This window comes from Pyrus communis, chromosome 5 (assembly GCF_041283825.1).
Source record: "Pyrus communis isolate YQ-2024b chromosome 5, ASM4128382v1, whole genome shotgun sequence".
Classification (NCBI taxonomy): Eukaryota; Viridiplantae; Streptophyta; class Magnoliopsida; order Rosales; family Rosaceae; genus Pyrus; species Pyrus communis.
Window position 1 is genome coordinate 2,927,283 of NC_142569.1, and position 24,508 is coordinate 2,951,790.

General features: G+C 38.4%; 3 protein-coding genes and 1 pseudogene across 4 annotated transcripts; 1 reads left to right on the forward strand and 3 right to left on the reverse strand.

The window, feature by feature from the left end:
* Positions 1–3,891: 3,891 nt before the first annotated feature.
* Positions 3,892–4,330, reverse strand: LOC148696562 (uncharacterized; annotated as a pseudogene).
* An 881-nt stretch (positions 4,331–5,211) lies between these two features.
* LOC137726642 (uncharacterized) lies at positions 5,212–7,533 on the forward strand. Its single transcript, XM_068465581.2, has 3 exons — positions 5,212–5,650; positions 5,977–6,416; positions 6,885–7,533. Exons 1-3 carry the CDS (start codon positions 5,486–5,488, stop codon positions 7,321–7,323), a joined length of 1,044 nt encoding a protein of 347 aa, XP_068321682.2. The 5' UTR covers positions 5,212–5,485; the 3' UTR covers positions 7,324–7,533.
* A 775-nt stretch (positions 7,534–8,308) lies between these two features.
* Positions 8,309–18,811, reverse strand: LOC137724431 (homeobox-DDT domain protein RLT1). Of its 2 annotated transcripts, none has more exons than XM_068463172.2 (18): positions 18,192–18,811; positions 17,631–18,086; positions 16,938–17,011; positions 15,903–16,310; positions 15,739–15,828; positions 15,494–15,658; positions 15,172–15,394; positions 14,661–14,761; positions 14,001–14,087; positions 13,748–13,897; positions 13,503–13,658; positions 12,798–13,007; positions 11,960–12,664; positions 11,319–11,873; positions 10,288–10,920; positions 10,082–10,186; positions 9,558–9,818; positions 8,309–9,393 (listed from the first exon to the last, which is right to left on the reverse strand). In XM_068463172.2, the coding sequence occupies exons 1-18, from the start codon at positions 18,334–18,336 to the stop codon at positions 8,638–8,640; spliced, it is 5,280 nt and encodes a 1,759-aa protein (XP_068319273.2). In that variant the 5' UTR covers positions 18,337–18,811; the 3' UTR covers positions 8,309–8,637. The 2 variants fall into 2 exon arrangements, with proteins under 2 accessions (XP_068319273.2, XP_068319272.2); XM_068463171.2 differs by having other exon boundaries at positions 16,938–17,014; positions 18,192–18,682.
* Positions 18,812–20,784: 1,973 nt separating this feature from the next.
* Positions 20,785–24,253, reverse strand: LOC137725589 (triose phosphate/phosphate translocator, chloroplastic). Its single transcript, XM_068464323.2, has 12 exons — positions 23,656–24,253; positions 23,469–23,543; positions 23,273–23,338; positions 22,842–22,920; positions 22,510–22,630; positions 22,320–22,415; positions 22,043–22,155; positions 21,886–21,963; positions 21,671–21,787; positions 21,464–21,563; positions 21,275–21,375; positions 20,785–21,026 (listed from the first exon to the last, which is right to left on the reverse strand). The coding sequence occupies exons 1-12, from the start codon at positions 23,907–23,909 to the stop codon at positions 21,009–21,011; spliced, it is 1,218 nt and encodes a 405-aa protein (XP_068320424.2). The 5' UTR covers positions 23,910–24,253; the 3' UTR covers positions 20,785–21,008.
* Between the last annotated feature and the right edge of the window lie 255 nt (positions 24,254–24,508).

Genomic DNA, 24,508 nt, shown 5'->3' on the forward strand with positions numbered 1-24,508 from the left:
GGTGCCAGAGGAGAAGCATGATCGACACCATAGACATCATTGACGTGGCCGTGTAATTATGCTGGATTGTGGAGTTAATGATTCATGTTCTAACCTAGACGGTGGATGCAACTGGAGCGGTATCTTTAGTTAAAGGTGATTTTATCCACACGCCGATTTTTACTTTTCACACATCATTTTTAATTTTCGGGCGTTGGAGCATGAATTGAAGAAGATCAATCGTCAAGAAATAAAAAAAATGTGTGAGAGGTAAAAATGGGTGTGTGACTAACACTATCCTTAGTCAATCACGTACATACATACATGTGTAATGTTGAGAATGAATCTCACGTTGATAGGAGGAGAGACTTTGCATGAGCTTATATATAAGTTGGGTTACTCCCTATATTAGCAATTAGTTTTATGGTGGAACCTCAACTTTCTTGATGTATTAGAGTAGATTGTCGCATCACGGTGCTCCATGTCATCCTGTTTGTATCGTCTATTTGCTAGGCTTGAATTAACGTGACAATGCATAATTGATTTGCGATACTATCATATTGGTTTTCGTAATTTAACTTTGTTTTAAGTGGATTTTTCTTGTGTTCGTTGGAATATTTAAGTTGCATAAATACAAAACTCAAATGAAATTAGAGATAGAGATAGTTCATAACAATCTCATTTTTATATGGTCCAAAAATAGTGACCAACAATCTCATCTGCTAATATTTAGATCCCAACTACTAAATTATTAAATTGTCACCAGACAAAAAGTGAAAAAAATAAAGATGATGGTGAAGTTTTTGTGGTTCATTATATCTTCTTCAATTCCATCTGTCACATTTTATTTATTTTTTAAGGTCATAATTTCAAAAGAAAATTAATGAAAAGTATTTGAAAATATTAAGTTTTAATGATAAGGACAAAATAAAGGGTAAAGTGAATAGTACTAGGATTGACTTTTTAATGTAAAAATGTTATTTTTCGTTAAAATGAACGCTACTGTGGACTTTTCGTTAAAACTCTCAAATTTCAAAGGAAAAGGGTGGACGGTTAAAGGAAGCTTCGTGTTGATTGTATCTGTATACGCACCACCAAAAACCCTAGACCATTTCACAAAAGCCAAAAGAAAGGAAGGAAGAAAAAGAAGAGGTACATGCTATCATTGGTGTTGATTTTGTAAAAGCAAAAGCCTATTTAGCACCTTCCTACCAGAAAATAAAGACAGAAAAAAACAGTAAATAAAACCTTTGAAAAAGCAACCTCAAGTGGTGAAAAAATCTCACACAACATTGTCTTTAATTAACTTATAGATGATTTCACATTATGCAAGTTGGTTTTATGTAATTGCCTGCATACTTAGATTTCCTAAAGTAATTGGTTGACGGAGACAGACATTTGCAATGGGGATAGACTCATATTACATTAGGAGCGGGAAAGGCACATAAGTGTATATCTGATAGATTTTAATCCTTCTTAGTTGATCTTGTTTATCGATTGTCTCTGACGTTATACAAACTTATAAGATGATGCTATACAAATATATGAACAATAAAGTAAACATGCCACACAAAACATAAAGAATTTAGTTAGGTTTGGCAAACTTTGCCTACTCCTCGTGTTCTCTCTTAAGAAATCACTTGCACTATGAAGAATAACAACTTAGTTACAAGAACTTATTGAAAACCCAAAACCTTGCTTTGGATAAAGAACTCTTGGCTATCTACCCTTATATTTTCTATGTTGTTCGTGTGAATAAGCAGCCCCTAACAAGCCTATTTATAGTACATAGATCGATGGTTACATGCCTTACAAGTATAGAATTTCTAAATCCTTTCAGATTAACGAAAACTAACTTATTTCCTAATCCTAAACTGATTGGGATTACAAAGAAAACCTGTTTCTCAATTCTTATGGAAAATAACTTGTGCTCATTCCTTTTCTCCTTTTCCTAATACCGATTGAAAACCTAAACCTAATTGGCCTTGGTATTTGGCCGAGCCAAATCACAAGATAGCCGCTCTCAACTTATCCACACAAGCAAGAAAGAAAATGACCCAAATTTCACATCAAGATTTTCATAAATATTGAAGAGTCTTAGTAGCTAGTGACCTACAATGGCGTTGGTATTTGGTATTGAAGTTTTGCATGTGGTAAGTGGTCTGTGCCAACTAATGTGAGTAGCCATCCGAGAGTTAGGTCTTCAATTCAATGTTTGGTTATAGCAGTTACAGATTGAATCAACTGATTGATGCAAATGCGGCCCACTCAGCCATCTCTCTCTCTTCCTCCCTCTTCCTTTCTCAATGAAAGCGAAACTAGAGTTCTGCGTACGATAGACGTTTCTTTCTTATTCTCATAAAATAAAAAACCTTGTTTGTTCGGGATCGCTTTTTAATGTACTCTCATAAAATAAAAAACCTTGTTTACTCGGGATCGCTTTTTAATGTACTCTCATAAAATAAAAAACCTTGTTTGCTCGGGATCGCTTTTTAATGGAAAGAAAATTAGGGTTATCCTTCTTCCTCAACTACCAGCATTCCTTGGACTCAGAGGAATATAATTAAACAATGGAAGATGCTTTTGTCAACGGTTGTGTTTGAAAAAGCACCCAAATTCCTTTTCTTTTTCTTTTATATTGAGTTCACTTTCCTTTTTCTTTTTCTTGAATTAAATGAAATCTGTTGCGCGATTAGCGGGAGCATAGTTTTCGTCTTTCAAAGTGTGCCTTGTCGACATTAATTTGTTTGGCAATCAGTTGTATATTTTTTGTGTTTATCACTCTCATTTCTCATGTCTCTTGTCTCAATGTGTATTTTTAGATAGAATGTGTCTTGCAATCAGTTGTATATTGTGTTGTTTATCTTTTTCATTTTTACTAACGTATTATGTAAAAAGAGAGATAAAGGCAACAGATATACAACCGGTAATTAATAAGGTTTTCCATTCCTACTTACTGTTATTTTGAATGGTGCTATCTACACATCTCTTTTACAACGGATAGCACCTGTCATTGTTTTTTTCTTTGACTGTTTTCTTGTTGTCCCTTTCATTTAATTTTTCTTGCAGAGTTGAGTTTTGTAAGGTAAGTGGGAAGAGCTAATCACTCAAAATAAACAATATATATCTGTAAAGACTACTAATTTCAGCTGAAAGCTAAGCTCGTTCAAATACATTCTTTTATGCATCCCAAAAACATTTTTAAAACACAGATTTTCCAGAAACCCAGATATATTATTAAGATAAGATTAACAAAGGGAACTGTTATTGGTACTCTAAAATTCTCATTTTACACTCCTCACAAGTGTATTTTTCTTTCATAATATAGAAAGTTTGGAATGTAGAATGAGATTTTTGGAGTGCTAATAACAATTTCCTTAACAAAAACCACTTTTATGACAGATTCTTGAGTGGGGACTTTCGGGTCATTTCACGAGAAATTTTTAGGTGTACCGGGTACACCAAAAAATTTTGGTGTACCCTCACTCATAACACTTTTTGTACCCTCACTTATTTTTCAATAAAATAAATAAAATCAAATTCTAATGAGTGAGGGTACACCAAAATTTTTTGGTGTACCCGGTACACCTAAAAATTTCACCCATTTCACCCGTCCGCGCTCAGTCACAAGAAAAAACTCTTCGGATCCCACACAGGCGCAAGTCGGTGGGCTCGAAATGCAGTGATCATTATGTGTCTCGAGTGAAGGTGTAATGTGGCACGAAAGTTCCTAATCTTAAATTTCTATGACTTTTCAGATAGGGTAATGTTACGGAGATTAAATTTGCAAACTAAATGATGTGACACCAATAAAAATGAGCACATTTATTAATATTTAAGTAATAAATCAATCATCAATTTCCTTATTCTTTAGTTTTCAAAATTTAGCCTACAAATTTTGTCTCCCTAGTATTATCCTGCCCGATAAGGTTTCCAAAGCAGAAGAGAAAACAGCAACATATTGGGAGCCAAAATACGAAGCACAGGATTCACATCACTGGCACTGCCAAATCGTTTTCTCATCATCCTCTTCCTAAACCTCTCTATCCCCCGGTCCTCACCACTGAGCTTCCTCTCCACCCTTTGCAAGAACCAATGGCGGGGGCTGGTGGTAAGGGCACTTGGACCTCCAGGAGGTCTGGGGGAGCCCTTCTCCGGTTTGAGAAAGAGAGAGAGAGGGCAAATTGGAGGTGGATGGTAGCCACAGTTGAAGTAGGAGGAGATTTTGGGTGGCGATGAAGAGCTGGGAGTGGAGAGATGGCGCAGTTGTTGGGTTGCTTAGGATGTGGGTTAGGGCATTCAATTTTTGCTCCCATGTGGTGTCCTCCATTGTTCTGGTGCTTATCCTTCTACTATCTCAAACTCAGGGGTGTCGATAAACTAGGATTTGAGAGAATTTTAAAAGATTTTAAAATCTTAGTGTAGTCAATTAAAAGATTTTAAAAGATTTTGAAATTCATTCAAATTTAGGTATGGTCAATTAAAAGATTTTAGAATCCTTTAAAATCTAGGTGTAGTCAATTAAAAGATTTTAAAGGATTTTAAAATCCATCCAAATCCAAGTGTATTAAAAAAATTAAGATTTTGGAGGATTTCAATAAGTTGTGGATTTTGTGGGATTTGAGAGCCAAAAGTATATATAACGAAGGCTAAAAAGAATCCAACCTCACCCTCTAGGATTTCAAGTCCTTCCACCACAATCCATTCAAATTCTTTAAAAATCCACATGAATTTTGTAAGAGTTTTTAATCCTCTTAAATCCTATCAAATCAATCATTTTTAAAATCCTTTAAAATCTTAGTTTGACTACACCCTCCTTAATCACAATACGATGGTGCAAAAGTAAATGCTATTAACCACGTGAGCTACAAGCTTACACGTCCCTTGTTTAAATTAATCTTACAGGATTCTCTTCGGATTCTTCTAGTGAGGATTTTGGAGATTTATGAATCATGTATGTTCATCATACATCATGCGGCAGTTTTTGTCAAGTATTGTTTGTGTTTAATTTTAAATAAAAATATTTAAAATAATTTTTAATTACACGGTATACGATGAACAGACATGATTAACGGATTTCCAGATTCTAAATTAATGGCTTACTGATGAAATCCAACGCAAACGGCAGGACCTTTCCACAGAATTGAAACTGGTTGGCCTTTTAGTTGGGCTCTTATTTTTGGGTACATCAATTTGGGCCTTTATAATGTAATTTGAGCCCACAAAATTTGAGGGTACCGCGTCATTACTTTCAAACACAAACCACGGTGTGTAGAAGTCTCTCTGGAAACTTCCACACTCGTCTGGTTACTTCGATACATTCTTCTCTTTTCCCTTCCCACCTCCTCCTGTTCGTCAAATAATCTCAGGCTGCTTCCCAAATTATAAATTTCACAGCCTTCAAGCTCTCTACAATTTCGCAAAGATTTGTTCGGGAAAATAATAATACCAATAAAATATTAATAATTACAAAGCAAAAACAAGGAGAAAAAAGAAGAAGGAAGAGATGGGTGTGGATTACTACAAGCTTCTGCAGGTGGACAAGAATGCCAACGACGACGATTTGAAGAAGGCCTACAGAAAGCTCGCCATGAAGTGGCACCCTGATAAGAACCCCACCAACAAGAAGGAAGCCGAGTCCAAGTTCAAACAAATCTCTGAGGCCTACGAGGTTCGTTTAATTTCTTCACCCTTTTGTTCTTTCGCTCTGTTTTTTATTTTTTTTGAAGAATTCATATTGGTTTTGCTTGAAATATTGTGTTTTAAATCTGATAAGAGAAGATTTTTCATCTGGGTTTTGGACTCCGAAGTTAAATTGCCATTTTTTTCATGTAAAAATTCCTCAAGCGGCATCTGTAGATTTTTGCAAGAACCCCATTTTTTTTTTTTCATCTAAAACTTTCTCAAACAATTGAAAAATCAACTTTGCCACGTTTTTCGAGATTGTAAATTAAACCCAGAACCTGAAATCTGATTATGTGTGTTTTAATATTGTAGGTTCTGAGTGATCCCCAGAAGAGAGCAATCTATGATCAATACGGAGAAGAAGGGCTGAAAGGCCAAGTGCCGCCGCCGGATGCCGGTGGGCCTGGCGGTGGAGCTACCTTCTTCCAAACTGGAGACGGTCCAAATGTGTTTAGATTCAACCCCAGAAACGCCAACGACATTTTCGCTGAGATTTTCGGGTTTTCGAGCCCTATGGGCGGAATGGGAGGTGGAATGGGTGGAATGGGCGGTGGCGGCATGAGGGGTGGAAGATCTTTCGGTGGAATGTTTGGGGAGGACATGTTTAGTTCATTCGGAGAAGCCCGGCCCATGAGCCATGCACCACGAAAAGCTGAACCAATAGAGAAGAGGTTGCCTTGCAGCCTTGAGGAGCTCTATAAGGGGACTACCAAGAAGATGAAGATTTCGAGGGAAATTGCAGATGCAAGCGGGTAAGTTCTTTATTCTTCCTCAGTTTATAGAAGGGAAATGATTTACGCGCATCTTTTTATCCTTTCGCACAATTAGTCATGTTCCTTGATCATCCTTCAATCTTATAGGAAAAGTACGTGCTCGTGATTAATTAGTCACCAATTTTAACAATGCCAGCATTGTATTGCATTCTAAATTAACGTTAGTTTACTTTAACGTAGGGTTCCCGCCTCGTTGCACTCAAGTTTGAACTTCCTTTTCCGTAGATTAGAACAGTTTAGAATGTCGCATTGGGAAAACAGAACGTTAGTTTGACATGTCTATTGTGTTCTCATCTTTGATGAAGTAATAAAGGAATACATTCGAGTCATCTTTTGTTTTCGTGCTGTTAATTTGATAGCTTGTCATTCGTATTGCAGTTCATATGATCTATTTTATCTCAAATCATTTGTCTGGTTTTTAATGACCTTATTCATCGTGTTACGCAGGATGACAATGCCGGTGGAGGAAATCCTAACCATAGAGATCAAGCCTGGCTGGAAAAAGGGAACCAAGATCACGTTCCCGGAGAAAGGAAACGAGCAAGGAAACATGATTCCTGCTGATCTTGTGTTCATAATTGATGAGAAACCACACCCCACATTCACAAGGGACGGGAACGACCTGGTCGTCACGCAGAAGATCACTCTAGCAGAAGCTCTAACAGGCTACACAGTCGACCTGACCACCCTAGATGGAAGGAGCCTCAGCATCCCCATCACCAATGTGATCAGTCCAAACTACGAGGAGGTAGTCCCTAGAGAGGGAATGCCTGTACCAAAGGACCCCTCCAAGAAGGGTAACCTCAGAATCAAATTCAACATCAAGTTTCCGGCGAGATTGAGTGCCGACCAGAAGGCCGGAATTAAGAAATATTTGCCGGCTTGATTCGAATTCGAGCCGCTGTGCTATGCGAAACCAGGGCGCTTGTGAATATTTTTTTGGATGGCTTGGGATGTTTGTGTTACTAGTTCGTTATGTAAGGTTAAACATATGTTAGTCCAATAGGGGAGTGAAACACTGTCCGTTGGATTTCATCTTTTTCTAATTGTCCACAATGCTTGTTTGATATAATTACTTAATTAGTCTCTTTCAACAGCTGATGATGTTAATGAAAATTGACCCGTAAATGACCAAATTGCCCTTGGAAGGGCAAGTCTTGGCTTCGGGGGATTTTTTGGGTCGTGACATTTATGACTTATCAAATTAGCATATTTTCGTATTACCCAATTAAATTACTACGTTTGGGCTATTTTCGCTTTTAGGAAAGTTATGGTACAACTATGGTGTGTAAGTGGCATTTTCTTAAAATAGTAACCCTTGTAAAACTTGTATAGTGTTCAAAGTTCATTAGACTCGTCTATAAGAAAGGAAAGTACCCAAAGTGACAAGAATAATCTCAAGGATACAAGCTTCAACGTGCACACTGCGCACTCTTGTTTGTTTCTCTCGTTTTATTTTATTCGTATTTTTTCATATTATCTACACTTTGTCGATTCGTCACCTTTCAGGTAAACAGCTAACATGTCTTGATTCGTGTGTGCTAGTAAAAGTCGGATGAAATTATAAAAAGTTAAAAAGACAATGTTAGTAACGTTTCTTTTGTGACAAATTTCTGAAAGTTAAAAACGTTTTTCTCACAATCCAAAGCACTTTACATTTCATTCCTTAGCAGAATTTAAAAGTGCTTATGAGTTATGAAAGCGTTTATTAAAGTGCTAGGTGCATCATCAAGAAACACTTACAATTCAATTGAAGTTCAATCCACTCTACTAAAAGCAATTGCGAGCAGAAGTGATTTTTACAGGAATGGTCCTTGAAAATCTTCCATAAATAAAACTAAAATACAAAGAACAACATGTGTTGCTTGCGGTTTAAGTAACTTGCTTACCTTTCCATTAGGTAAATAAATGGTTTTGTTACACGCTTAATTGACTTACACGTTACACCGCAAAACTACTGCAGTTCCCCTAATCCAGTACTTCTATCCATACACTACCATTTAACAATTTAATCCATCAAATGGAAAATCTTAATCTAATAATTATAACAGCAAAAAATCAAGATTACCGGAGGCCGGAATCAATTTCTGTTTCCGTCATCAGGATGAGACGGGCAGCAACTGAAGCTGCACTATCTAAAATTGTATGCAGCCGCGGGGTATCTCAGGTGGTTGCGCAGAGGCAGTTTAGATTTCGAGCTTCATTCACTAGAGTCATCCGAACTTTCCGACTCCGTGCCATCATCGTTTCTCATCGTGTTTGGCAGAATTTCGTCCGAGGCATCGCTCATATCTACATCCCCTTCTGAATCTTCATCTCTCACTTCTTCCATGACATTATTGTCATCTTCTGAAGCATCTATATCATCGTCACTAGCTTCTACTAAACCCCCGTTCCATCCGCTGGAAGTCCCATCAAATCCAATTTCCCAGCTTCCTTGTTCGTATCCCACTGCTTGGTCGTCGTCTTCTGATTCCAATGTGTCTACTCGTTCAAATCCCCCTCCTTGCTCGTCACCTCTCATATCGATCTTTTCATCATCCCATTCCTCAGCCAAGTTTCTTGGTGATTCTCCTCCACTCTCGGGGCTGCTGCGCATGTCACTCACATGGGCAAGAGGTGTCCCCTCAACAGCCCTGTTCTTCATTCTCCTCTTTCTAACAGTTCGGCGACCCCGTCCGCTCCCTTGTCCCTGCGTTCTTTTTCCCACCGTTCTCAACCCTTGATTCAAATTCTCATTACCCCTAATGTTCTGACGACTTGCACCAGATTTGGGATTACTCACTTTTTTCTGCCACCTTTTACCACGTCCTTGCTCTCGACCTCCTCTACCACGTCTAAAGCTGTTTCGTCCACTTTTCAGGTGAGTACTGTTTTCTTCCCTCATGTATTCATTGAGGCCTGCTTCAGTTAGTTCAGTCTCACTCCTCGATGTCGGAAGTCTCATAGGTTGATTCTGTACACGAAAAAAGCACATGTAAGTTCAATGACACGGTGGAAGTTGTATGACACCACCAACATCAATTCAACATCTATGGGATTTCATAAGAGCTGTATTTTAAAGATTTACATGCTTTTCTGTCATTAAGCTTTACAGAGAGAAAAATGGGAAAAACTCACGAGATATTCTCCCACTTCCTTGTCCGCGGTGGGCTCAGCTTTCGCTTGCTTTACATATGTAATTGATGAATCTATCTCATGAAGCCTCAGAGCCACAGCTGCAGTTGTATGTGGTATCCAAGGAAGTACAGGAACGGATCCACTGTCTAGATAATCGCGAACAACCCCCGACTGTTTGCAGGAGCCAAGCAATTCCTCCGTCATTGCAAAGTGTGATGACAGAAAGTCTTTCTTCACTGCAGTCTCAACCAGAGTCAATATCTGCAAGGAAGTTTGTCCAAAAATGAGTAACTTACTAACTTATCATATAAAAAGTTAGTTTTAGGAATAGACGTATGAGGTGCCATGGTCGTACTGGTTAGAAAAATGCATGTGAAATTGATGGATAAATCTTTCCTCGTGATACTTTCATTTTGTTTGTAAAAGAAAAAAGAAAAAGAAACCAGGAACACAAATTCTTTGCAGAAGTTTAGATCAGGATATAGGGTTGACCATAAGAATGAAACAAGAAAAGGGATAGAAACCTGAAGAAGTTCATCCATTGATGATGATGCATTCAGTTTCTCTCCCCACATCTTTCGATGGTCATCAGTCCAAGACAAATGAAGAGCTTCTGGTGGAATAGATACCTGTCGAACAAACAGTGAGTGATATGAAGACTGAATAAAACATCAAGCATGGATACATGAGATGCCAGCGGTGCCCAAGGTGTAAAACATCATTATCTCACCTCAACAAGAGCTATTAATGTCTTGAGCAATCTTCTGGCCAAGGGAAGAGAAGTACAAGGAATATCGAAATTCCAAGGTTCCAACATCCTTTTTTCTTTACATTGCATTACATGTTCACCAAAGTCAAAATTTCTGTTGAAAGCATCAAAAGTCTGATGGCAAGTATCGCAGTGGAAATCCTCAAAGTAATAACAATTAAGGCAGACATCGCAGACATCAAACAGCGGTCTGCATCTCTCCTTCCCATATTTCGTGGCACATAAGGTAGATGAATTAGAGCATTCTTTCCACATCCACTTCTGAAAATCTTGATACCTCCTCAAGGCAGCCCTTTTCTCAGTTTCACTACTGTCAAGCTCAATTCTGAAAGAAGATGAGGTCTGTGCTGCATCAGAATTCAAAGCACAAACTGCACTTTCAGGGCTGTCAAAATGAGAGGGGAAATCAGGACTAGAATCCATTTCGTCAGCTTCATTTTTAACATGGTTTTTAGTTGGGCCTGCATTGTTAGGACGATGCGTATTTTTCTGAACGTTCTCCTTGAAGGATGCCTCAATCTTTTGCAACATTAAGCGTAAATGAGATTCCCTAATTCCACGTGTGTCCAGAGACGTAACAAGAGCATCAAAGGCCTATACAGACAATGAATTAAAAACATTATGATAATAAAGAAACTCTTAAAAGAAACTGAAACAGCATGTCAAAACTAGCAAGCATAAAAATCGTGCCAGCAAGCAAACAAAAACCTATTATAAATGTTACTTGAGAACCTAAGACATACTGCCAACTGAAACAGCACGTCAAATCTAGCAAGCATAAAAGGATAATAAGTTTCCAACTTTGCTACGAAGCTCATGATGCCCAACACAGCTTTGATTCACTTAAAAGAGATGACGGGGTCAATGATGATTTATCCTAAAGATAAAATGTAATCTGCATAACCAACAACATTTATTGTGCAAAATTAAACTCCAAAACACTCACAGACAAGTGCTCTTGAAACAGATTATAAAAAGCTGTTGAGTGTTACCTCTTCAGTGTCAATAAGCCTCCAGCTTCCATTGTTCAACTCAATGAAAATTCTACCTGAACCAGGGTCATGTCTTGATGCAGATGCAACAAATTGCCAGTATCGATTATGCCTACGATCTTGACCAAGAGGCAGGGACCTGTATGCATACATCTCTTCTGCTCTATGTGCAATATACGATTTTAATTGTGAGCGCGACCTTTTTGATGCATATGCAAGTTGCTGAGTCAAAAAGTTATCAGAACCCATGGAGATATCTTGGGCTGCTGAGGTCCTTTCAACATGCACGCCATTAAGCTGATTCTGAACACCTTGTGACCCATGGATTGACTTTTCATTTTCTGCAGTGACTGGAGATGCATCAATGTTCCTGTTATCAACATCCCGTAAGGGACTTAGGCCGTCCTCTACTCCGGTAGCTTGTACTTCAGCTTTGCCTCCCATTAAAGATGGAATATCTAACCTACCAACATTCTCTTCTTTTAGGCGACTTTTATCTAGCTGTGCTTCTGCCCACATTTGCTTCTTAAGAGCATTTGCAGCTTCTAAGCGATCCTGTTGAATTTTGGTGTCAAATTGAAGTTTTAACACAGAAGGTACAGTAATACATTGATTTCAAAAACATGAAAGGAAATGTTTACCTCGAGAACAATACGAATGGTATTTCCTTCATTTGCAACACCAATTAAGGCAACAAGACCACTAAGACGCTCTTCCACGCTGAGGTCAGAATACTCCCCTTCTGTAAGTCCTTGAACCCATGACTCACCTGACTTGCTTTCATCAATCTCCATATTTTCTTGGTCAAGATGACTAGTACTAATATCTGCACCCAAAACACACTGTTTTAAGGAAGCACTAGGACAGAATGCATCTTTGGAACCAGTCACTGGGGAACATAAAACATCCTTATCAAACTCATTTTTCACAGCAAGTCCAACATCATTGCTTAAACTGCCCTTTCCATTTTCTGAGAAACTAATTACTTCATTGTAATCATCAGGGGATTTGTTTGCAACTGATGGAGTAGCTAAGTCATCAACTTCAGGATCTTCATCAACTTCACATTCAGATTCTTCGTCTCTTTCAACCTCATCATTTTCAACATCATCTCTTTCAACATCATCGACATCTTCTGCAGCTAAAATCCCATTTTCAAATATCTGAATTTTCTTCCTGGCTGCAGAAAGTATGGCCTCGGCATCAACAGGATCCTTTCTGTAAGCAGCTCGTACACGATATGTTGAAGGAGCTATTCTTTCAAAAAGCTTAGTATCTCTTGTCAAAGCAACAGAAATTGACGCTTCAGGAGTCTTGCTTGTTGTCAGGTCCCGAAGGCCGGATTTCTTACAGAAACAGAACAGATAACGGACAAATAAAAAGAAATCAGGAAAGAGGCACATAAAACTCAATACCAAAAAGATTACTCTTGTCACAAGACTCACAACAGCATTTTTGCTAACAATAAACTTTAGTCACCTGAATCTTGTCTGCAAGATCTAAAACTGTTAGTCCCTTATTTCCCTCAAGTGAAAGCACATGAAAAGCTGCAAACTTTACAGTTCCAGGAGTCAACCGATGTCTAGATCTTCGTGGAGCCAGTAAGCCTTTCTCTTGCATTACTGCAAATGCATTTACAGCTGCAGAACCATTTCGTAGATTAGAAATTGCATCCTGACAACCTTTACCCTGTAATAACAATGGTACCGTGAGTCTTGCAACTTTTAGCAACAAAAATAAAACAGAAAATATTCCAAATCTTTAACGTCTGAATGTACTAATTTGATTGAAAAAAATATACACAGGAGCAGCCATAGGTGGCTTAGTGTGAAGTATGAACACACTGCCCCAATCTTTAAGTCCAAGACTAAGTCATTGAGCACTGCACTAATACCAGTCATCAAGCTAGGTGTGAATGAAATTCATCTGGGTTTCTTTGTAGTTCTCATCAAGCAAAGTCTGAACTTCGTCATATCATAGGGTTCAACTCACAAATCAAACCTAAGCAAAGCCAAACAATAAAGTTTTGATGCTTTTCCTTTGAACTAGGAGTCTAGGATGCCAGTTTAATTTGAATTCAAACTTCTATGTACACAAATTTCAGCTTTCCTTTTTACACTACTCTTAACTGATGCAGGACATCAATTCCTTTGAAAGAAAGATAATGAAGAATTGAAAGGGAACCTCGTGATTATCAGGTGTGTATGACCATGCGATACTCCTTTTCTTCAGCTGTGGCCCAAATCCGGCAGAGAGTGCTAGTTGACGGAATATTTCAGGCCATGTCAGCAGATTTAAGTGCTGCTGCCAGTTCCGTATATCAAAGCCCCATGCATAAGCCTGAAACGGATAGTTCCAAGAAATATTAGGAAAAAGCATCAAAATGAGCAAACAAAGTAACTGCGTCCATGAAGGGAGTGGGGGATTACTCCTTCAACAATCTGTGGGTGTCCACCTCCAGGATTAGCAGCACCATTTTGATTTATTCCTAATCCAGTAGGAGTCCGTGCAACATCCTCAATATCTTTAATAACCAACCTCAAGAGAGCAACATGGATCTCTCCTAACAACCTTGAATCCTAATATCAAAATTGTATGAAGTATATGAGCAGCAGAAAACATATGAAGGACAAATAATTAGAAAGCATAATTTTGAAATAAAATAACTCAATGGTGGCTCACATAGTCATGAAATGCTTGAACAAACTCATCAAGAGTAAAAGGCCATAACTCGAGAACATCAGCAAAGGTAATTAAGAATCTCCAAACCTGTCACCATCACAATTCAAACATCAGATTAGAGGCATTAATTCAAATACCAGAAACAAAGAATCTACTAAAAGTAGCATGCATATGACCATACTGGAGAGAACAATTAACGTACAATTGCAGACACAAAACTTAAAACCGTGAGATCACATGCCAAGAAGACAGTCACATACACCAAATGATCACTTGATTAAATACTAGAAGTCTAGAATAGGACCAAAAGTAACTGTCACCAGAATCGCAACTATCGTTGGAGATCGAACGACATCTTTTACAAGTGATAATTAGTCTCCTGTACTAAATATGAAGTGTCAAAAAGCATAGTTATAGGTCCATGAAACCTAAAGAATAAAAGCTCGTCATCATTTTACCACAACTAGGAAACACATTCAAGACCAAGAAGTAAGAGAAGTACAGTGAGACTATTGCAATAGCCAGAGGCTGGATCATAGATATTACTGACTATGCTGTATGCACAAGAAATACTGTACCCATAAATCATACAAGAATAGTTAATATCAGCATATAAGGTACTTTTAATAGCTCGTATCATAAGAAAAAGGAAGAACGCACCATGAGAAGGTTACCAATATTCGCCTCTGAATTGATCCATGGCTGAATTGCAAATGGTCCTTTTAACTGCACAGACCTAGGTGGGAATGCAACCAAAGAATCTGAACCACAAAAAAATGCGTCATTGAATTATTTTATAGAGACAGACAATAATGAGACGCACAAGTACACTATTAAGCATTTTATGAATACTTGTGGGTGGTTTCAGGTCGATTAAATATTCATAAGTTATCAACGCACTGAATTTTTATTTATTTTTTGCTCAATTTAGTACATCAAAAGTCCTGAATCTGTCAGCATCAAGCTTATTTCACTGAATTTAAGAGGATTCAAAAGATTTAACTTCAAAATTCTCCAAATAAGTGCCAGAGCAGTACAACAATTGGGAGGATACAAAATAGCATGGTAGATCAGATGGATTTACTATAAAGGGCTACAAGATATACTTAGGTACTTCAAGCAGTCATGTCAAGGGTTAATAGAAGTATTCATGTTACCAGGCAACGCCTACCTCTGAATGCATCAAGGTTTTGCAGGGTGTCAAGATCAATACAAATAATGGAGGATAAACCCTTGCTTGTAGCAGCCAACTCCATTAATTCTAGTTGTTCATCCTCAATAAGCTCCATAGACTCTTTAGCAAGCCTACGTGCAGTCGCCTTCTCAAGTGCAGCTTTGCGTTTCACTACCTCTCTCTCTTTGCGAAGCTCTTCCTTCTGCCTCATTTTCTCAGCCTACAAGATAAACCCAGAGGGGTTAAGAATTTATTATTCTATGCTGAAAAATCAAAGATACATCACATACGCATTACATTTGTAGGACCTCGAACTTACTCTTATATATTCTTTCTGTAAAAACTTTTCCCTTCGTTCAATTTCACGTTTTTGCTCACGCTTTAATCTCTCTTCCTCGCGTTGCCTCTCACGCATCAACCTCTCTTCTTCTTTTCGTCTCTCACGGTCTTGTTTTTCCATTTCCTTCCTCATTCGTTCCTCATTCTATAAACAGAAAAAATCAAAATATCAGCACACGAATTGCTATGCTTCAGAAACAATTGTTTAGGACTTAAAAATAGAACCTTTCTCCTCAGAATATCTTGTTTCTCCAGCTCCTTCCGGATCCGCAACTCATGAGCTTCAACTTCTTTAGCGATTCTCGCTTCTTCACTCTACAAGATGCAACTGGTAAAGTCGTTGGTTGAGAAAATATACTATTATACTACAGTTAACTGCACAAGTATACCTTGCGTTTCCTCTCCATTCTCAGAATAGAGTCATTAATTTGACCTTCAGATAATACGTTAGAGTTTTCCAGTGCAGGTGCAACAACAGGGGGATCACTAAACTGAGTATTTACCCTCACGTTAGTGAAGGAGTCCCTTTGTGCTACACTGCCATCATCAACAGGAGATGAGTAGGGCACTACTTGCCTCTCCTGCTGAGACAGAAGACGAACACGTGACGCATGACCATGGACACCATGAACCCTTGACAATGGCTCATTTCCAACAGCAAATGACGAAGTTCTTGCAGTTGGGCCATCAATTGCTGAATCGTGAAAATGAGATTGAGAGACTTGTCCGTATGCATCAGACCGAATACTGGAGTGATCTTGAAGAAAGGGATATTCGTGGAGAGCCCTTGTCGTAGCCTGAGATGAAAACTCATTCTAATTCAATGATTCATCCAAAAGAAATTGAGGATACATAAAACATCCAAAATCACATGCATCAGAAAAAGATAAAAGAGTACCAACAGTACAAAATCAGTTCAAATGCATTAGATCCCACAATAGGAAGGAAAAGGGAATGAGAGAGTGAGTAAGTATCCAGACAGCGAATGATGAGTTGTTTTGTTACCAGTCATGCAACTAAACCCAATTTTAAATCACCCTTATAAAATTAAGTTAAGAAGATTTGGACAAAGATGCAAATACTCTTGCTAAGATTTCAAACTCAAGACTGCTTGAAGCCAGTTCAATCGAATTAGAGTTCTAAACTGCCAAGGACACTCTAGATACTGCTGAAGTCATCGAACAATGTCAATACTCAAGTGAGAACTGCAAAAGAATACCACCTACCCTATGTTTGTTCGACTCCCCACAACATTATCTTGTGGTTTTAAGTTTTAAAGGTTGACACATGCTAATGAAAAAACCAGTACATGTATACCACTTCATGGTTCACCAGCATCTTATATAGTAGATATTGTCCGTATTGCACATGCCATCATGTGGTATATAAAAAATAATAGATTTATCAAAGAAAAAGAAACAGACTTTAATTGGTTTTGCATCATGACGCTCATATTTGCCCTCCAAAGCATGGGCAGACCGCTTATGCTGCTCCGCAACTGCTTCACCAAGTAAAGAATCAAAAGGGTTAGCATGAAACCTAATTGCATACAAAAATCATTCAAATAACAGAAAATAATATGCTAGGGTAATAATGTGGCTTTAATCAATCACTAAAGCATATATTTTCGCATTCTAATTTGGGTAATAATCCATAATTTAAGACCACCACAAGATGAGAAAATTTGGGGCTCAAGTTTTTTACTGAACTACCATGAAGCATAAAGCCTTCAAAGCAAATGTGAATGTTAAACCACACTAGAAACCGATGATAAACCAACTAGTAATCTTAATTATCAGAAAAAACTGGTGAACTGAGTAGCATGTGTAATCTGAATGTTGGAAAATTTGCAAAGCGCATGATCGCTGAAATAAAGCACACCTATTGACACATTTAAACATGGCAAAAAGAAAGTCATGAAAATATTTTCTGTTTATCTTATAGAAGGGAGTACCAAATACGAATATACTCTGAGAAAAACAGACCAACATAAACTCACTAAACAATAATATGCACAAAATTCTCTGCATAATGTTGCAATCTAGTCCCACATAAGTCAAGTACAAGGCATTGCTCAATTGAGCTGTAAAATCAGTAAGGCAACCCAGTAATTATACCTAGAGGTGCCCCAAATGCATCTGGCGGCAAAGGATCAAACTCTATCCCGAGAAGCGGGCCATCTTCCCTCAATGGCTCTCCCAATTGAGCTTCCACACAAGCAATGGCCCTGAGCTCCAAGATCGACTGTGGCGACTCATAATACCTCCTCCCCCTCATTGGAATGTCATCAGCCACACCCCTAGCCACCACATTCCGCAACTCCGGGTGACCAAAGGGGCTTGAGCCGGAGCCTGAACCGGACCCATAATCACTACCCGGCTCTGACCCATGAGCCAAATCATCAATGGGGGGCTCAGGTAAAGTGGGTACCAATTTCCGCTGCTTCTTCGGAGGACCCCCTTCCTTCTTGTCCTTCAACCTTCTGTGACAGAACCACATCTGCAACTGCCGATCGGAAAGCCCCAATTTTTCCGATAGCTCAGCCCTAATCGCCTCCGACGGGTAGGTCTCCACTGATCAAAAACCCAAAAATCAAAACAAAAACTTCAATTTCCACAGAAATTCAAAACAAACATTACAAAAAAAAAAAAAAAAAAAAATCGAGAAATCGAACATACATGCATATGCTTTCTCGAGGGTTTCGAGCTGAAAGGGGGTCTTCATCTGGCGCTTGGGCTTGCTCTGCCCCTCACTGGAATTGTTAAGTTTACTATTGCTCTCATGATTTTTGTTCTGATTTTCTCCCTCCGACGCCGCCTCCATTGAAATCGAGACCGAGATCTGGGATTCCACCCAAATCTTCCGTCTTTCAATCCCTCAAACCTTCAAACTTCGAAACCCTAAATTCTCATAAAAACTGGGTCTTCGTAAAGAATCCGATTTCCTTCTCCTTTCTCTCTCTCTCTCTCTCTCTCTCTCCAAAACTCTCGTTCGTTCTTTTTCTCTCTAAAAACAAAATACCGTAACAGTCAAGGAAGAAGAGATCGAGAAGAAAGAGAGGCGTAGAATTATCATGATGGAATATTAAGAATACGAAGAATAAACATTTACGAATAATAAATGTTGAATTTTTTACGGGGATTGAAAAGAAAACACAGCAACAAACATTAACATCAAAAACAAAAACAACGAATAATATTAATAATATCGAAAAATAGGAAAAGGGAAAATCAGGACGAGGAACATGTTTTTTAAAACAACGACAGTATTTCCTCCTCGCTCTAATTCTAATTCCACCACCTTCCATATTTTTTTTTCTCACTTTTTTCTATTTCTAAATTTTTTGTCTTTTATTAAAATTCAGACGATTGATGCTACTTTCATGTTAAACGAAGCCTTTTCAGTTTTTAATTCAGTGTATATTTTATTATTTATTGAATTTTCAACTTTTTAAGGTTCTTTCTTTCTTCAGGTTTTTTGTTTTGTTTTATGTTTATGTTTTTTTGGTTCAGTAATGTTAAATATGTTGCATCGTATCGTATCGTGTGTGCGCGTGTTTGTTCGATGTTTATCGAAGGGTTCTTGGTGTTCGTTGGTTTGGATTCTGTGTGTTCGTTGGATGCGATCTTCTCATTGGGTGCGCGATGAACGAGCATCTGTTTCTGCTTTCCTCTGTTTCTGGGCCCCGTTTCTCCTTTGTACACCATTGGGCTGGGCTTCTGTGAACTGTTGATCAGAAAGTAGGCTTTAGATGATACCCAAAATGGATAAATTTTTTATTGTGACGGAACTATGGATGGTACATCACGTGTTTTTACATAAGTAGTGAGAAATTGTATTTTTTAAGTTATTAACTTTTTAGCATGCATATTCCACCATTTATATAATGAAACGTGATGTACCACTCATGTTCCAGTCATACTGAAAAATCTCTACCCAAATTTTTTTGTGGTCTCTATGTGACTTATCTTATTGAGTGATACGTGTCCATTCATTTAATCTCTTCAGTAAAAAAATAAAACACAAAAGATAAATTAAGTTAAAATGACACGTGTCACTTAATTAAATAGGTCATAGAGAGGGCTCAGAGAATTTTGGGTGCACAAGATTTGAACTCGCTTTAGATATAGCGTGACGTGAGTTGAGAGATGAATGATTTGAATTTGAGGCATTTTTAACATTTGAAGATAAAAATATATCATTTTGCGGCGTGCTAGAATTTTTTTTACTTTTTATTAAGGACACATTGATGATCTATACTGTATCAGACTCGTTATTTCGTATTGATTATAAATTTACAATAAACTACCTTCACAACGCACCATTGTAAAAACAAATCTGAATAAATATCAGAATTAGTCCCTTAAAACGAATAAGGAGGAGGATGACGACAACGATGTGGGTGTCCCGCACCTTATTGATTCGAATGATTTGAAACCCTTGTCTAACGGTTAGGTAAGTAGTCTAGGTACGTAGTCACTTTTTTCCTAGACAAGTACCTATGATTCTTTATTCCTTCTATGATATACATAACCATCACATCACACAAATGTCGGAATCCATATCCAATTTGATCCGATCAATCAAGCATGCCCTAAGTTGCTTATGTTGCATTTTCGTGGTTCTAAGTGACAATTAGAAATCTGTTTTTTCAATTACAAAATATATCAGAATGTTCATTTGCCTCTTAAAGCTCGCGGCAAGTTTATGATCACCAATAAAAAAATGACTAACTAGAAGCATTTAGTAGAGAATACAATCCTTTCCCAAAATTTTGTGGTTCTCTCCACTTGAGTATCTTGAACCATCTTTTTAAGGACTCCTATAGAACTTGGAAGGTCCTTATCCTCACCCTTGCTTTAGTGGCTAAATCTCAATGTTCTTATTTCCTCGTAGAAAAGTACGTCTATAGTTGGAGCCCAGTGTCTCAACTTTCAATCGCCTCAAAAAACTTATATGCGACCAAGTGATCGAACAACTATTCTTACAAGCTCGCAACCAAGTGATATGTTGCTTATCCGTGCAAAGAGTTGTAGGAACAATTGTCCAATCACTTGTCATGAAGATTGTTGGGAAGAGAGGAAGAAGTAGATACAACGTGAAGCAAATATCTAGACAACTGATATCATGTAGAATTAAGAACCGCATGACTATTGGGAGAAAGAAATAAATACAACGTAAAGGCCATGTAAACAAAGAATGTGATAAAGAAGTAACTGCATAACATATGTTTCTGCACGTACTGTTGAGAGTGGACTCGCACATAAAATCTTCATTGAAATTGATACTTTATTCATTTCCAAACAACATGAGACCATCACAAATTAGAATGTCTGTGTACTCTCAATCAATGGAAAAAAAAAAGAGGAGGGGAGGAGGGAGGGAAGGAAACAAACTATGACATAGATAATAGATAATACTCAATTTGCAACCTCTGAAGGGAATTCATGACATTTACAATGCATGGTTCCCTCCGTGTCGTTCTTCATTCCTCCTCACGCAGCTTTCCCTTGCTGGATTTCAGGAAAGAAAAAGAAAAACAGAGTCAAAAGAACAATAAATGGTGCATATAGCATTAGGCTAACTGCTAAGATCAATCTTTAGAAAAATGCATATGAGCAGAAGTGCTTCCTACATAAGCAGTCCCAAGCAGCGGTTCTAGAACTAGTTTAAAGGCAACTCCAAACATGCATGAATGCAGACATTGGATGCAAGAGACTACTTTTTGCAACAAAATGTATATCAAACAAGTGCCACTCACTCGTTTCTCTTCTTCTATCTTGGCCTTGAGGTAAGAGTAGATCGCCACTCCTGCAATTGCAATGACAGTTCCAATACCAGTTTGTGTTGAAATCTTGTTACCTGCAAGCACCGATAGAAATTAGTTATGAGGTCAAATTTCATTGATCTAAAAAACGAAGTTGAAGATTGTAGGACATAAAATCATTACCAAAGATCACGATTGAGAAGCCAATCACAAACACACGCTTCAGCACATTTCCAACTGCGTGGGTAAGAGGCGCCACTCTCTCCAGGGTGTTGGTGGCCAACTGATATTTTGGAAAAACATAAACGGTTCGTATGATTTCATAACAATTGAATTCCAGTGAGAAGATTATGCTACTGCTACAACACAAAGTAAAGAAAACACATATACCTGGTTATAGAGATGGTAAAACAATCCCACCCAGAAGAGATCGGTGACGAACTTGACAAGTCCTACTTTAGCAATTGCGTCATTGAAACCATACTTGATCAGTTGAGGTCCCTCTACCTATTGACGAGAGACAGGACATGGAGCCACAATTCATCAAAATTATTATTTCAGTTTCAGAATCAAACTACCACGGCTCTCAAGAGAAGTATACTCACGATGAGAGCAGGTGGAATGCAGACAAAGAGTGCAATGATCGAAATATAGGCATATAGATTTGTACTATCCATATCAGTCTGCAGAAATAACAAAAAAAGTTATATATAAAGGAAAATTAACTTCAAGAATTCAAAACGTAAAGTTAGAGAAACTAACCATGGCTTTCTTTGAATAGATACTCCTGTAAGTGAAGGAGATATTTGAAATCATAGCACTAATGAAGCCAAGCCAGTTGAACGACAACTCAGTCAGCGATGCCATCGACACACCTGCATTTTAAAACCATGGAAAACCAACTTATGTGACAATAAATTTATGTGTTTGTAGAAATGATTCATCGAAATAATGAGTCACACATTGATATCCACGCATTTGGTTAAATGCCGGATAATATGATTACTACAACTGAATGAACATAAATAGAAGAGCATACCAATAACAACAGGAGCCAGGGACAGCCATAGAGACAAGGGGATTGATTGTCCGAGGACAAATTGCGAAGCAGCAGCATTGAAGAATGGCTCAAGAGCTGAAACAAATAAATCCGACGTTAATCCAACATTAATTATATAGTCATTTGTTGTTCTCCGAAATGTTTTAGAGCATAAAATTTGTGCTCTCACCTTTGATTGTATGTGTGAATGAGACAGCAACGGCTGCAAACGAGACGTTGCTGGTGACGTGGCCAAGTGCATGGCACACTGCCACTGGGATAAGCAGCTTCAGGAGGTTTGCATCAATTGGCTACATGGATAGAAACACCAGTCACATACACTAAATGAAGAGTTACCAGAATACGAAACAGAGATTTGCATATGTGTGTTAGGCCAGTTTGCCTATCCTAACTCCCGAGTTTTTTTTTTTTGTTTTTTTTCCAATGTCGTAACTCTCAAGTTCGAATCCTCGTTTATTTATTCGAGCAATAATTTACACAACATTTAATCTGTTCACTTACAGCGCGTTTGGGAAGGCCCACAGCCCAGCTGATCAAACAGTACACAACTCCGACAGCCAAGTGGACGACGGACACAAAACTGCACCCACACGGAACAAAAAACTCACTTCTTTAGAAGAAGCCGGAACTAAAATAACTAGAACAGGCCTGAGATATGAACATATATCGATATGTTATTGTAACAGTATTTTAAGTCAACTATCCACTATAAAACAATTAGCTTCTTCATATAATAGTGTATGATTTAAAATATAGCACAATAACATCTTGTTATACGAAATCATACAATCTAACTTCCTCACATATTAATGTACGATTTAAAATATAGCACAACAATATCTCGGTAAACGAAATTATACATTTAGTTTCCTTGCATAATAGTGTACAATTAAAAATATAACACAGTAAAAAATTGAAAATGGCACACTTACTATGGATAGGGAAAGTAATTGTAGATCTTCTTATTCATGATGTTGAAAATTACGTTCAGAAAATACCTGCAAACCAAGGACAAATCCTTAATTCCCGACACAATGATTACTCAAAAATAAATCCAAATTAATTTTAAACTGTTTCAACAGTTTATGATAAGCCGTTAAATTGTAGACGACGCGCGGGAGTCCGTACCACATGAAGAAGAAGAAGCCGGTGAGGATAAAAGGGTACTTGTTGAAGAACCCGATCGGCGCCACCTTCCCGTCCCTGTAACACCACCGTGTCAGAAAGAACCGGCAAAACACACAAAAAAACTCATTAGTTCGGAGGCTGACGCGGGCGAGTCAGACCGAGATAGAACGGAGGAGACGGACCTCACCCGGCGGAATCTCCTTCAGCCGGCGACGAGGCCGCGGTTTGGCACGGCCGGAGAATCTCCCTCTTCATCGGCGACGCCTCGAGCAGCAGCGCCGGGCGGAGCTGCCTCCCCCATATGAGGTTCCCGCCCTCGCTCACGGCCCCGATTGGCCGGGCCGAGACGAACGAGACGGCGCCGTTCTCTCTGTGGGATGGCTTGCGCTGGTAGGGGAGTGGTGCGAATGCGGTGGCGCGTGAGAACACCCGCGACTGCATGATTGATGTGGAGAGCGAGAGAGCGAGAGAGAGAGAGAGACAGACAGACAGACAGACAGAGAGAGCGCTTAGAGACAGAGAGAGTGGGGAATGCGGATTGGGAAGATGCAGTGAACTCTTATTAGTTGTTCTGAGCAGACAAGTGACAGATGGAAACGAACCAGTTGGAGGGAGAAGGAGGGCGGTTTATTTCTTTTGTTTCTGTTCGCGTGGTTCTGCTCTTCTACAACGCGAACATGTTAGGAAAGTACATCCGCCGCTACGATTAGGTAAAGGTTGGTTTGAAATTTGCTTGTGCACAACTTTTGTTGGCAAACGCTTATAATAGGATCAGGATTCTCGCCGGATTATTTTTGTGGAGATCCCTGGGATTAAATAATTATGTATGTTCATTATATATCATGTGATCAGAAATTATTTAAAATTTAAGATTTAAAATTGAATATAAATAGTACCTAACGAAAAATGACCGTACGATATACAATGAACGGACATAATTGCTTGATTCCTGTAATCCCCACAAAATGGATCCGGCGAGGATCTTGATTAAGTAATATAAGTGCTTTAATTACAAAAAAATGTTGAAATTCATATTAAAA

What these genes read in the sequence shown, in the direction of transcription:
- LOC137724431 (XM_068463171.2), bottom strand. Translation starts at nt 18,336, where the DNA reads ATGGAGGCGGCGTCGGAGGGAGAAAATCAGAACAAAAATCATGAGAGC. An exon ending in TGCATTTGGGGCACCTCTAG is followed by an intron (nt 17,015 to 17,630) that starts GTATAATTACTG and finishes TACTTGGTGAAG; the next exon opens with CAGTTGCGGAGCAGCATAAG. An exon ending in ACACACCTGATAATCACGAG is followed by an intron (nt 13,008 to 13,502) that starts GTTCCCTTTCAA and finishes TTGTTATTACAG; the next exon opens with GGTAAAGGTTGTCAGGATGC.
- LOC137726642 (XM_068465581.2), top strand. Translation starts at nt 5,486, where the DNA reads ATGGGTGTGGATTACTACAAGCTTCTGCAGGTGGACAAGAATGCCAAC. An exon ending in AAATCTCTGAGGCCTACGAG is followed by an intron (nt 5,651 to 5,976) that starts GTTCGTTTAATT and finishes TTAATATTGTAG; the next exon opens with GTTCTGAGTGATCCCCAGAA. An exon ending in GAAATTGCAGATGCAAGCGG is followed by an intron (nt 6,417 to 6,884) that starts GTAAGTTCTTTA and finishes CGTGTTACGCAG; the next exon opens with GATGACAATGCCGGTGGAGG.
- LOC137725589 (XM_068464323.2), bottom strand. Translation starts at nt 23,909, where the DNA reads ATGCAGTCGCGGGTGTTCTCACGCGCCACCGCATTCGCACCACTCCCC. An exon ending in ATTCACACATACAATCAAAG is followed by an intron (nt 22,416 to 22,509) that starts GTGAGAGCACAA and finishes TATTTGTTTCAG; the next exon opens with CTCTTGAGCCATTCTTCAAT. An exon ending in TTTACCATCTCTATAACCAG is followed by an intron (nt 21,564 to 21,670) that starts GTATATGTGTTT and finishes CCAAAATATCAG; the next exon opens with TTGGCCACCAACACCCTGGA.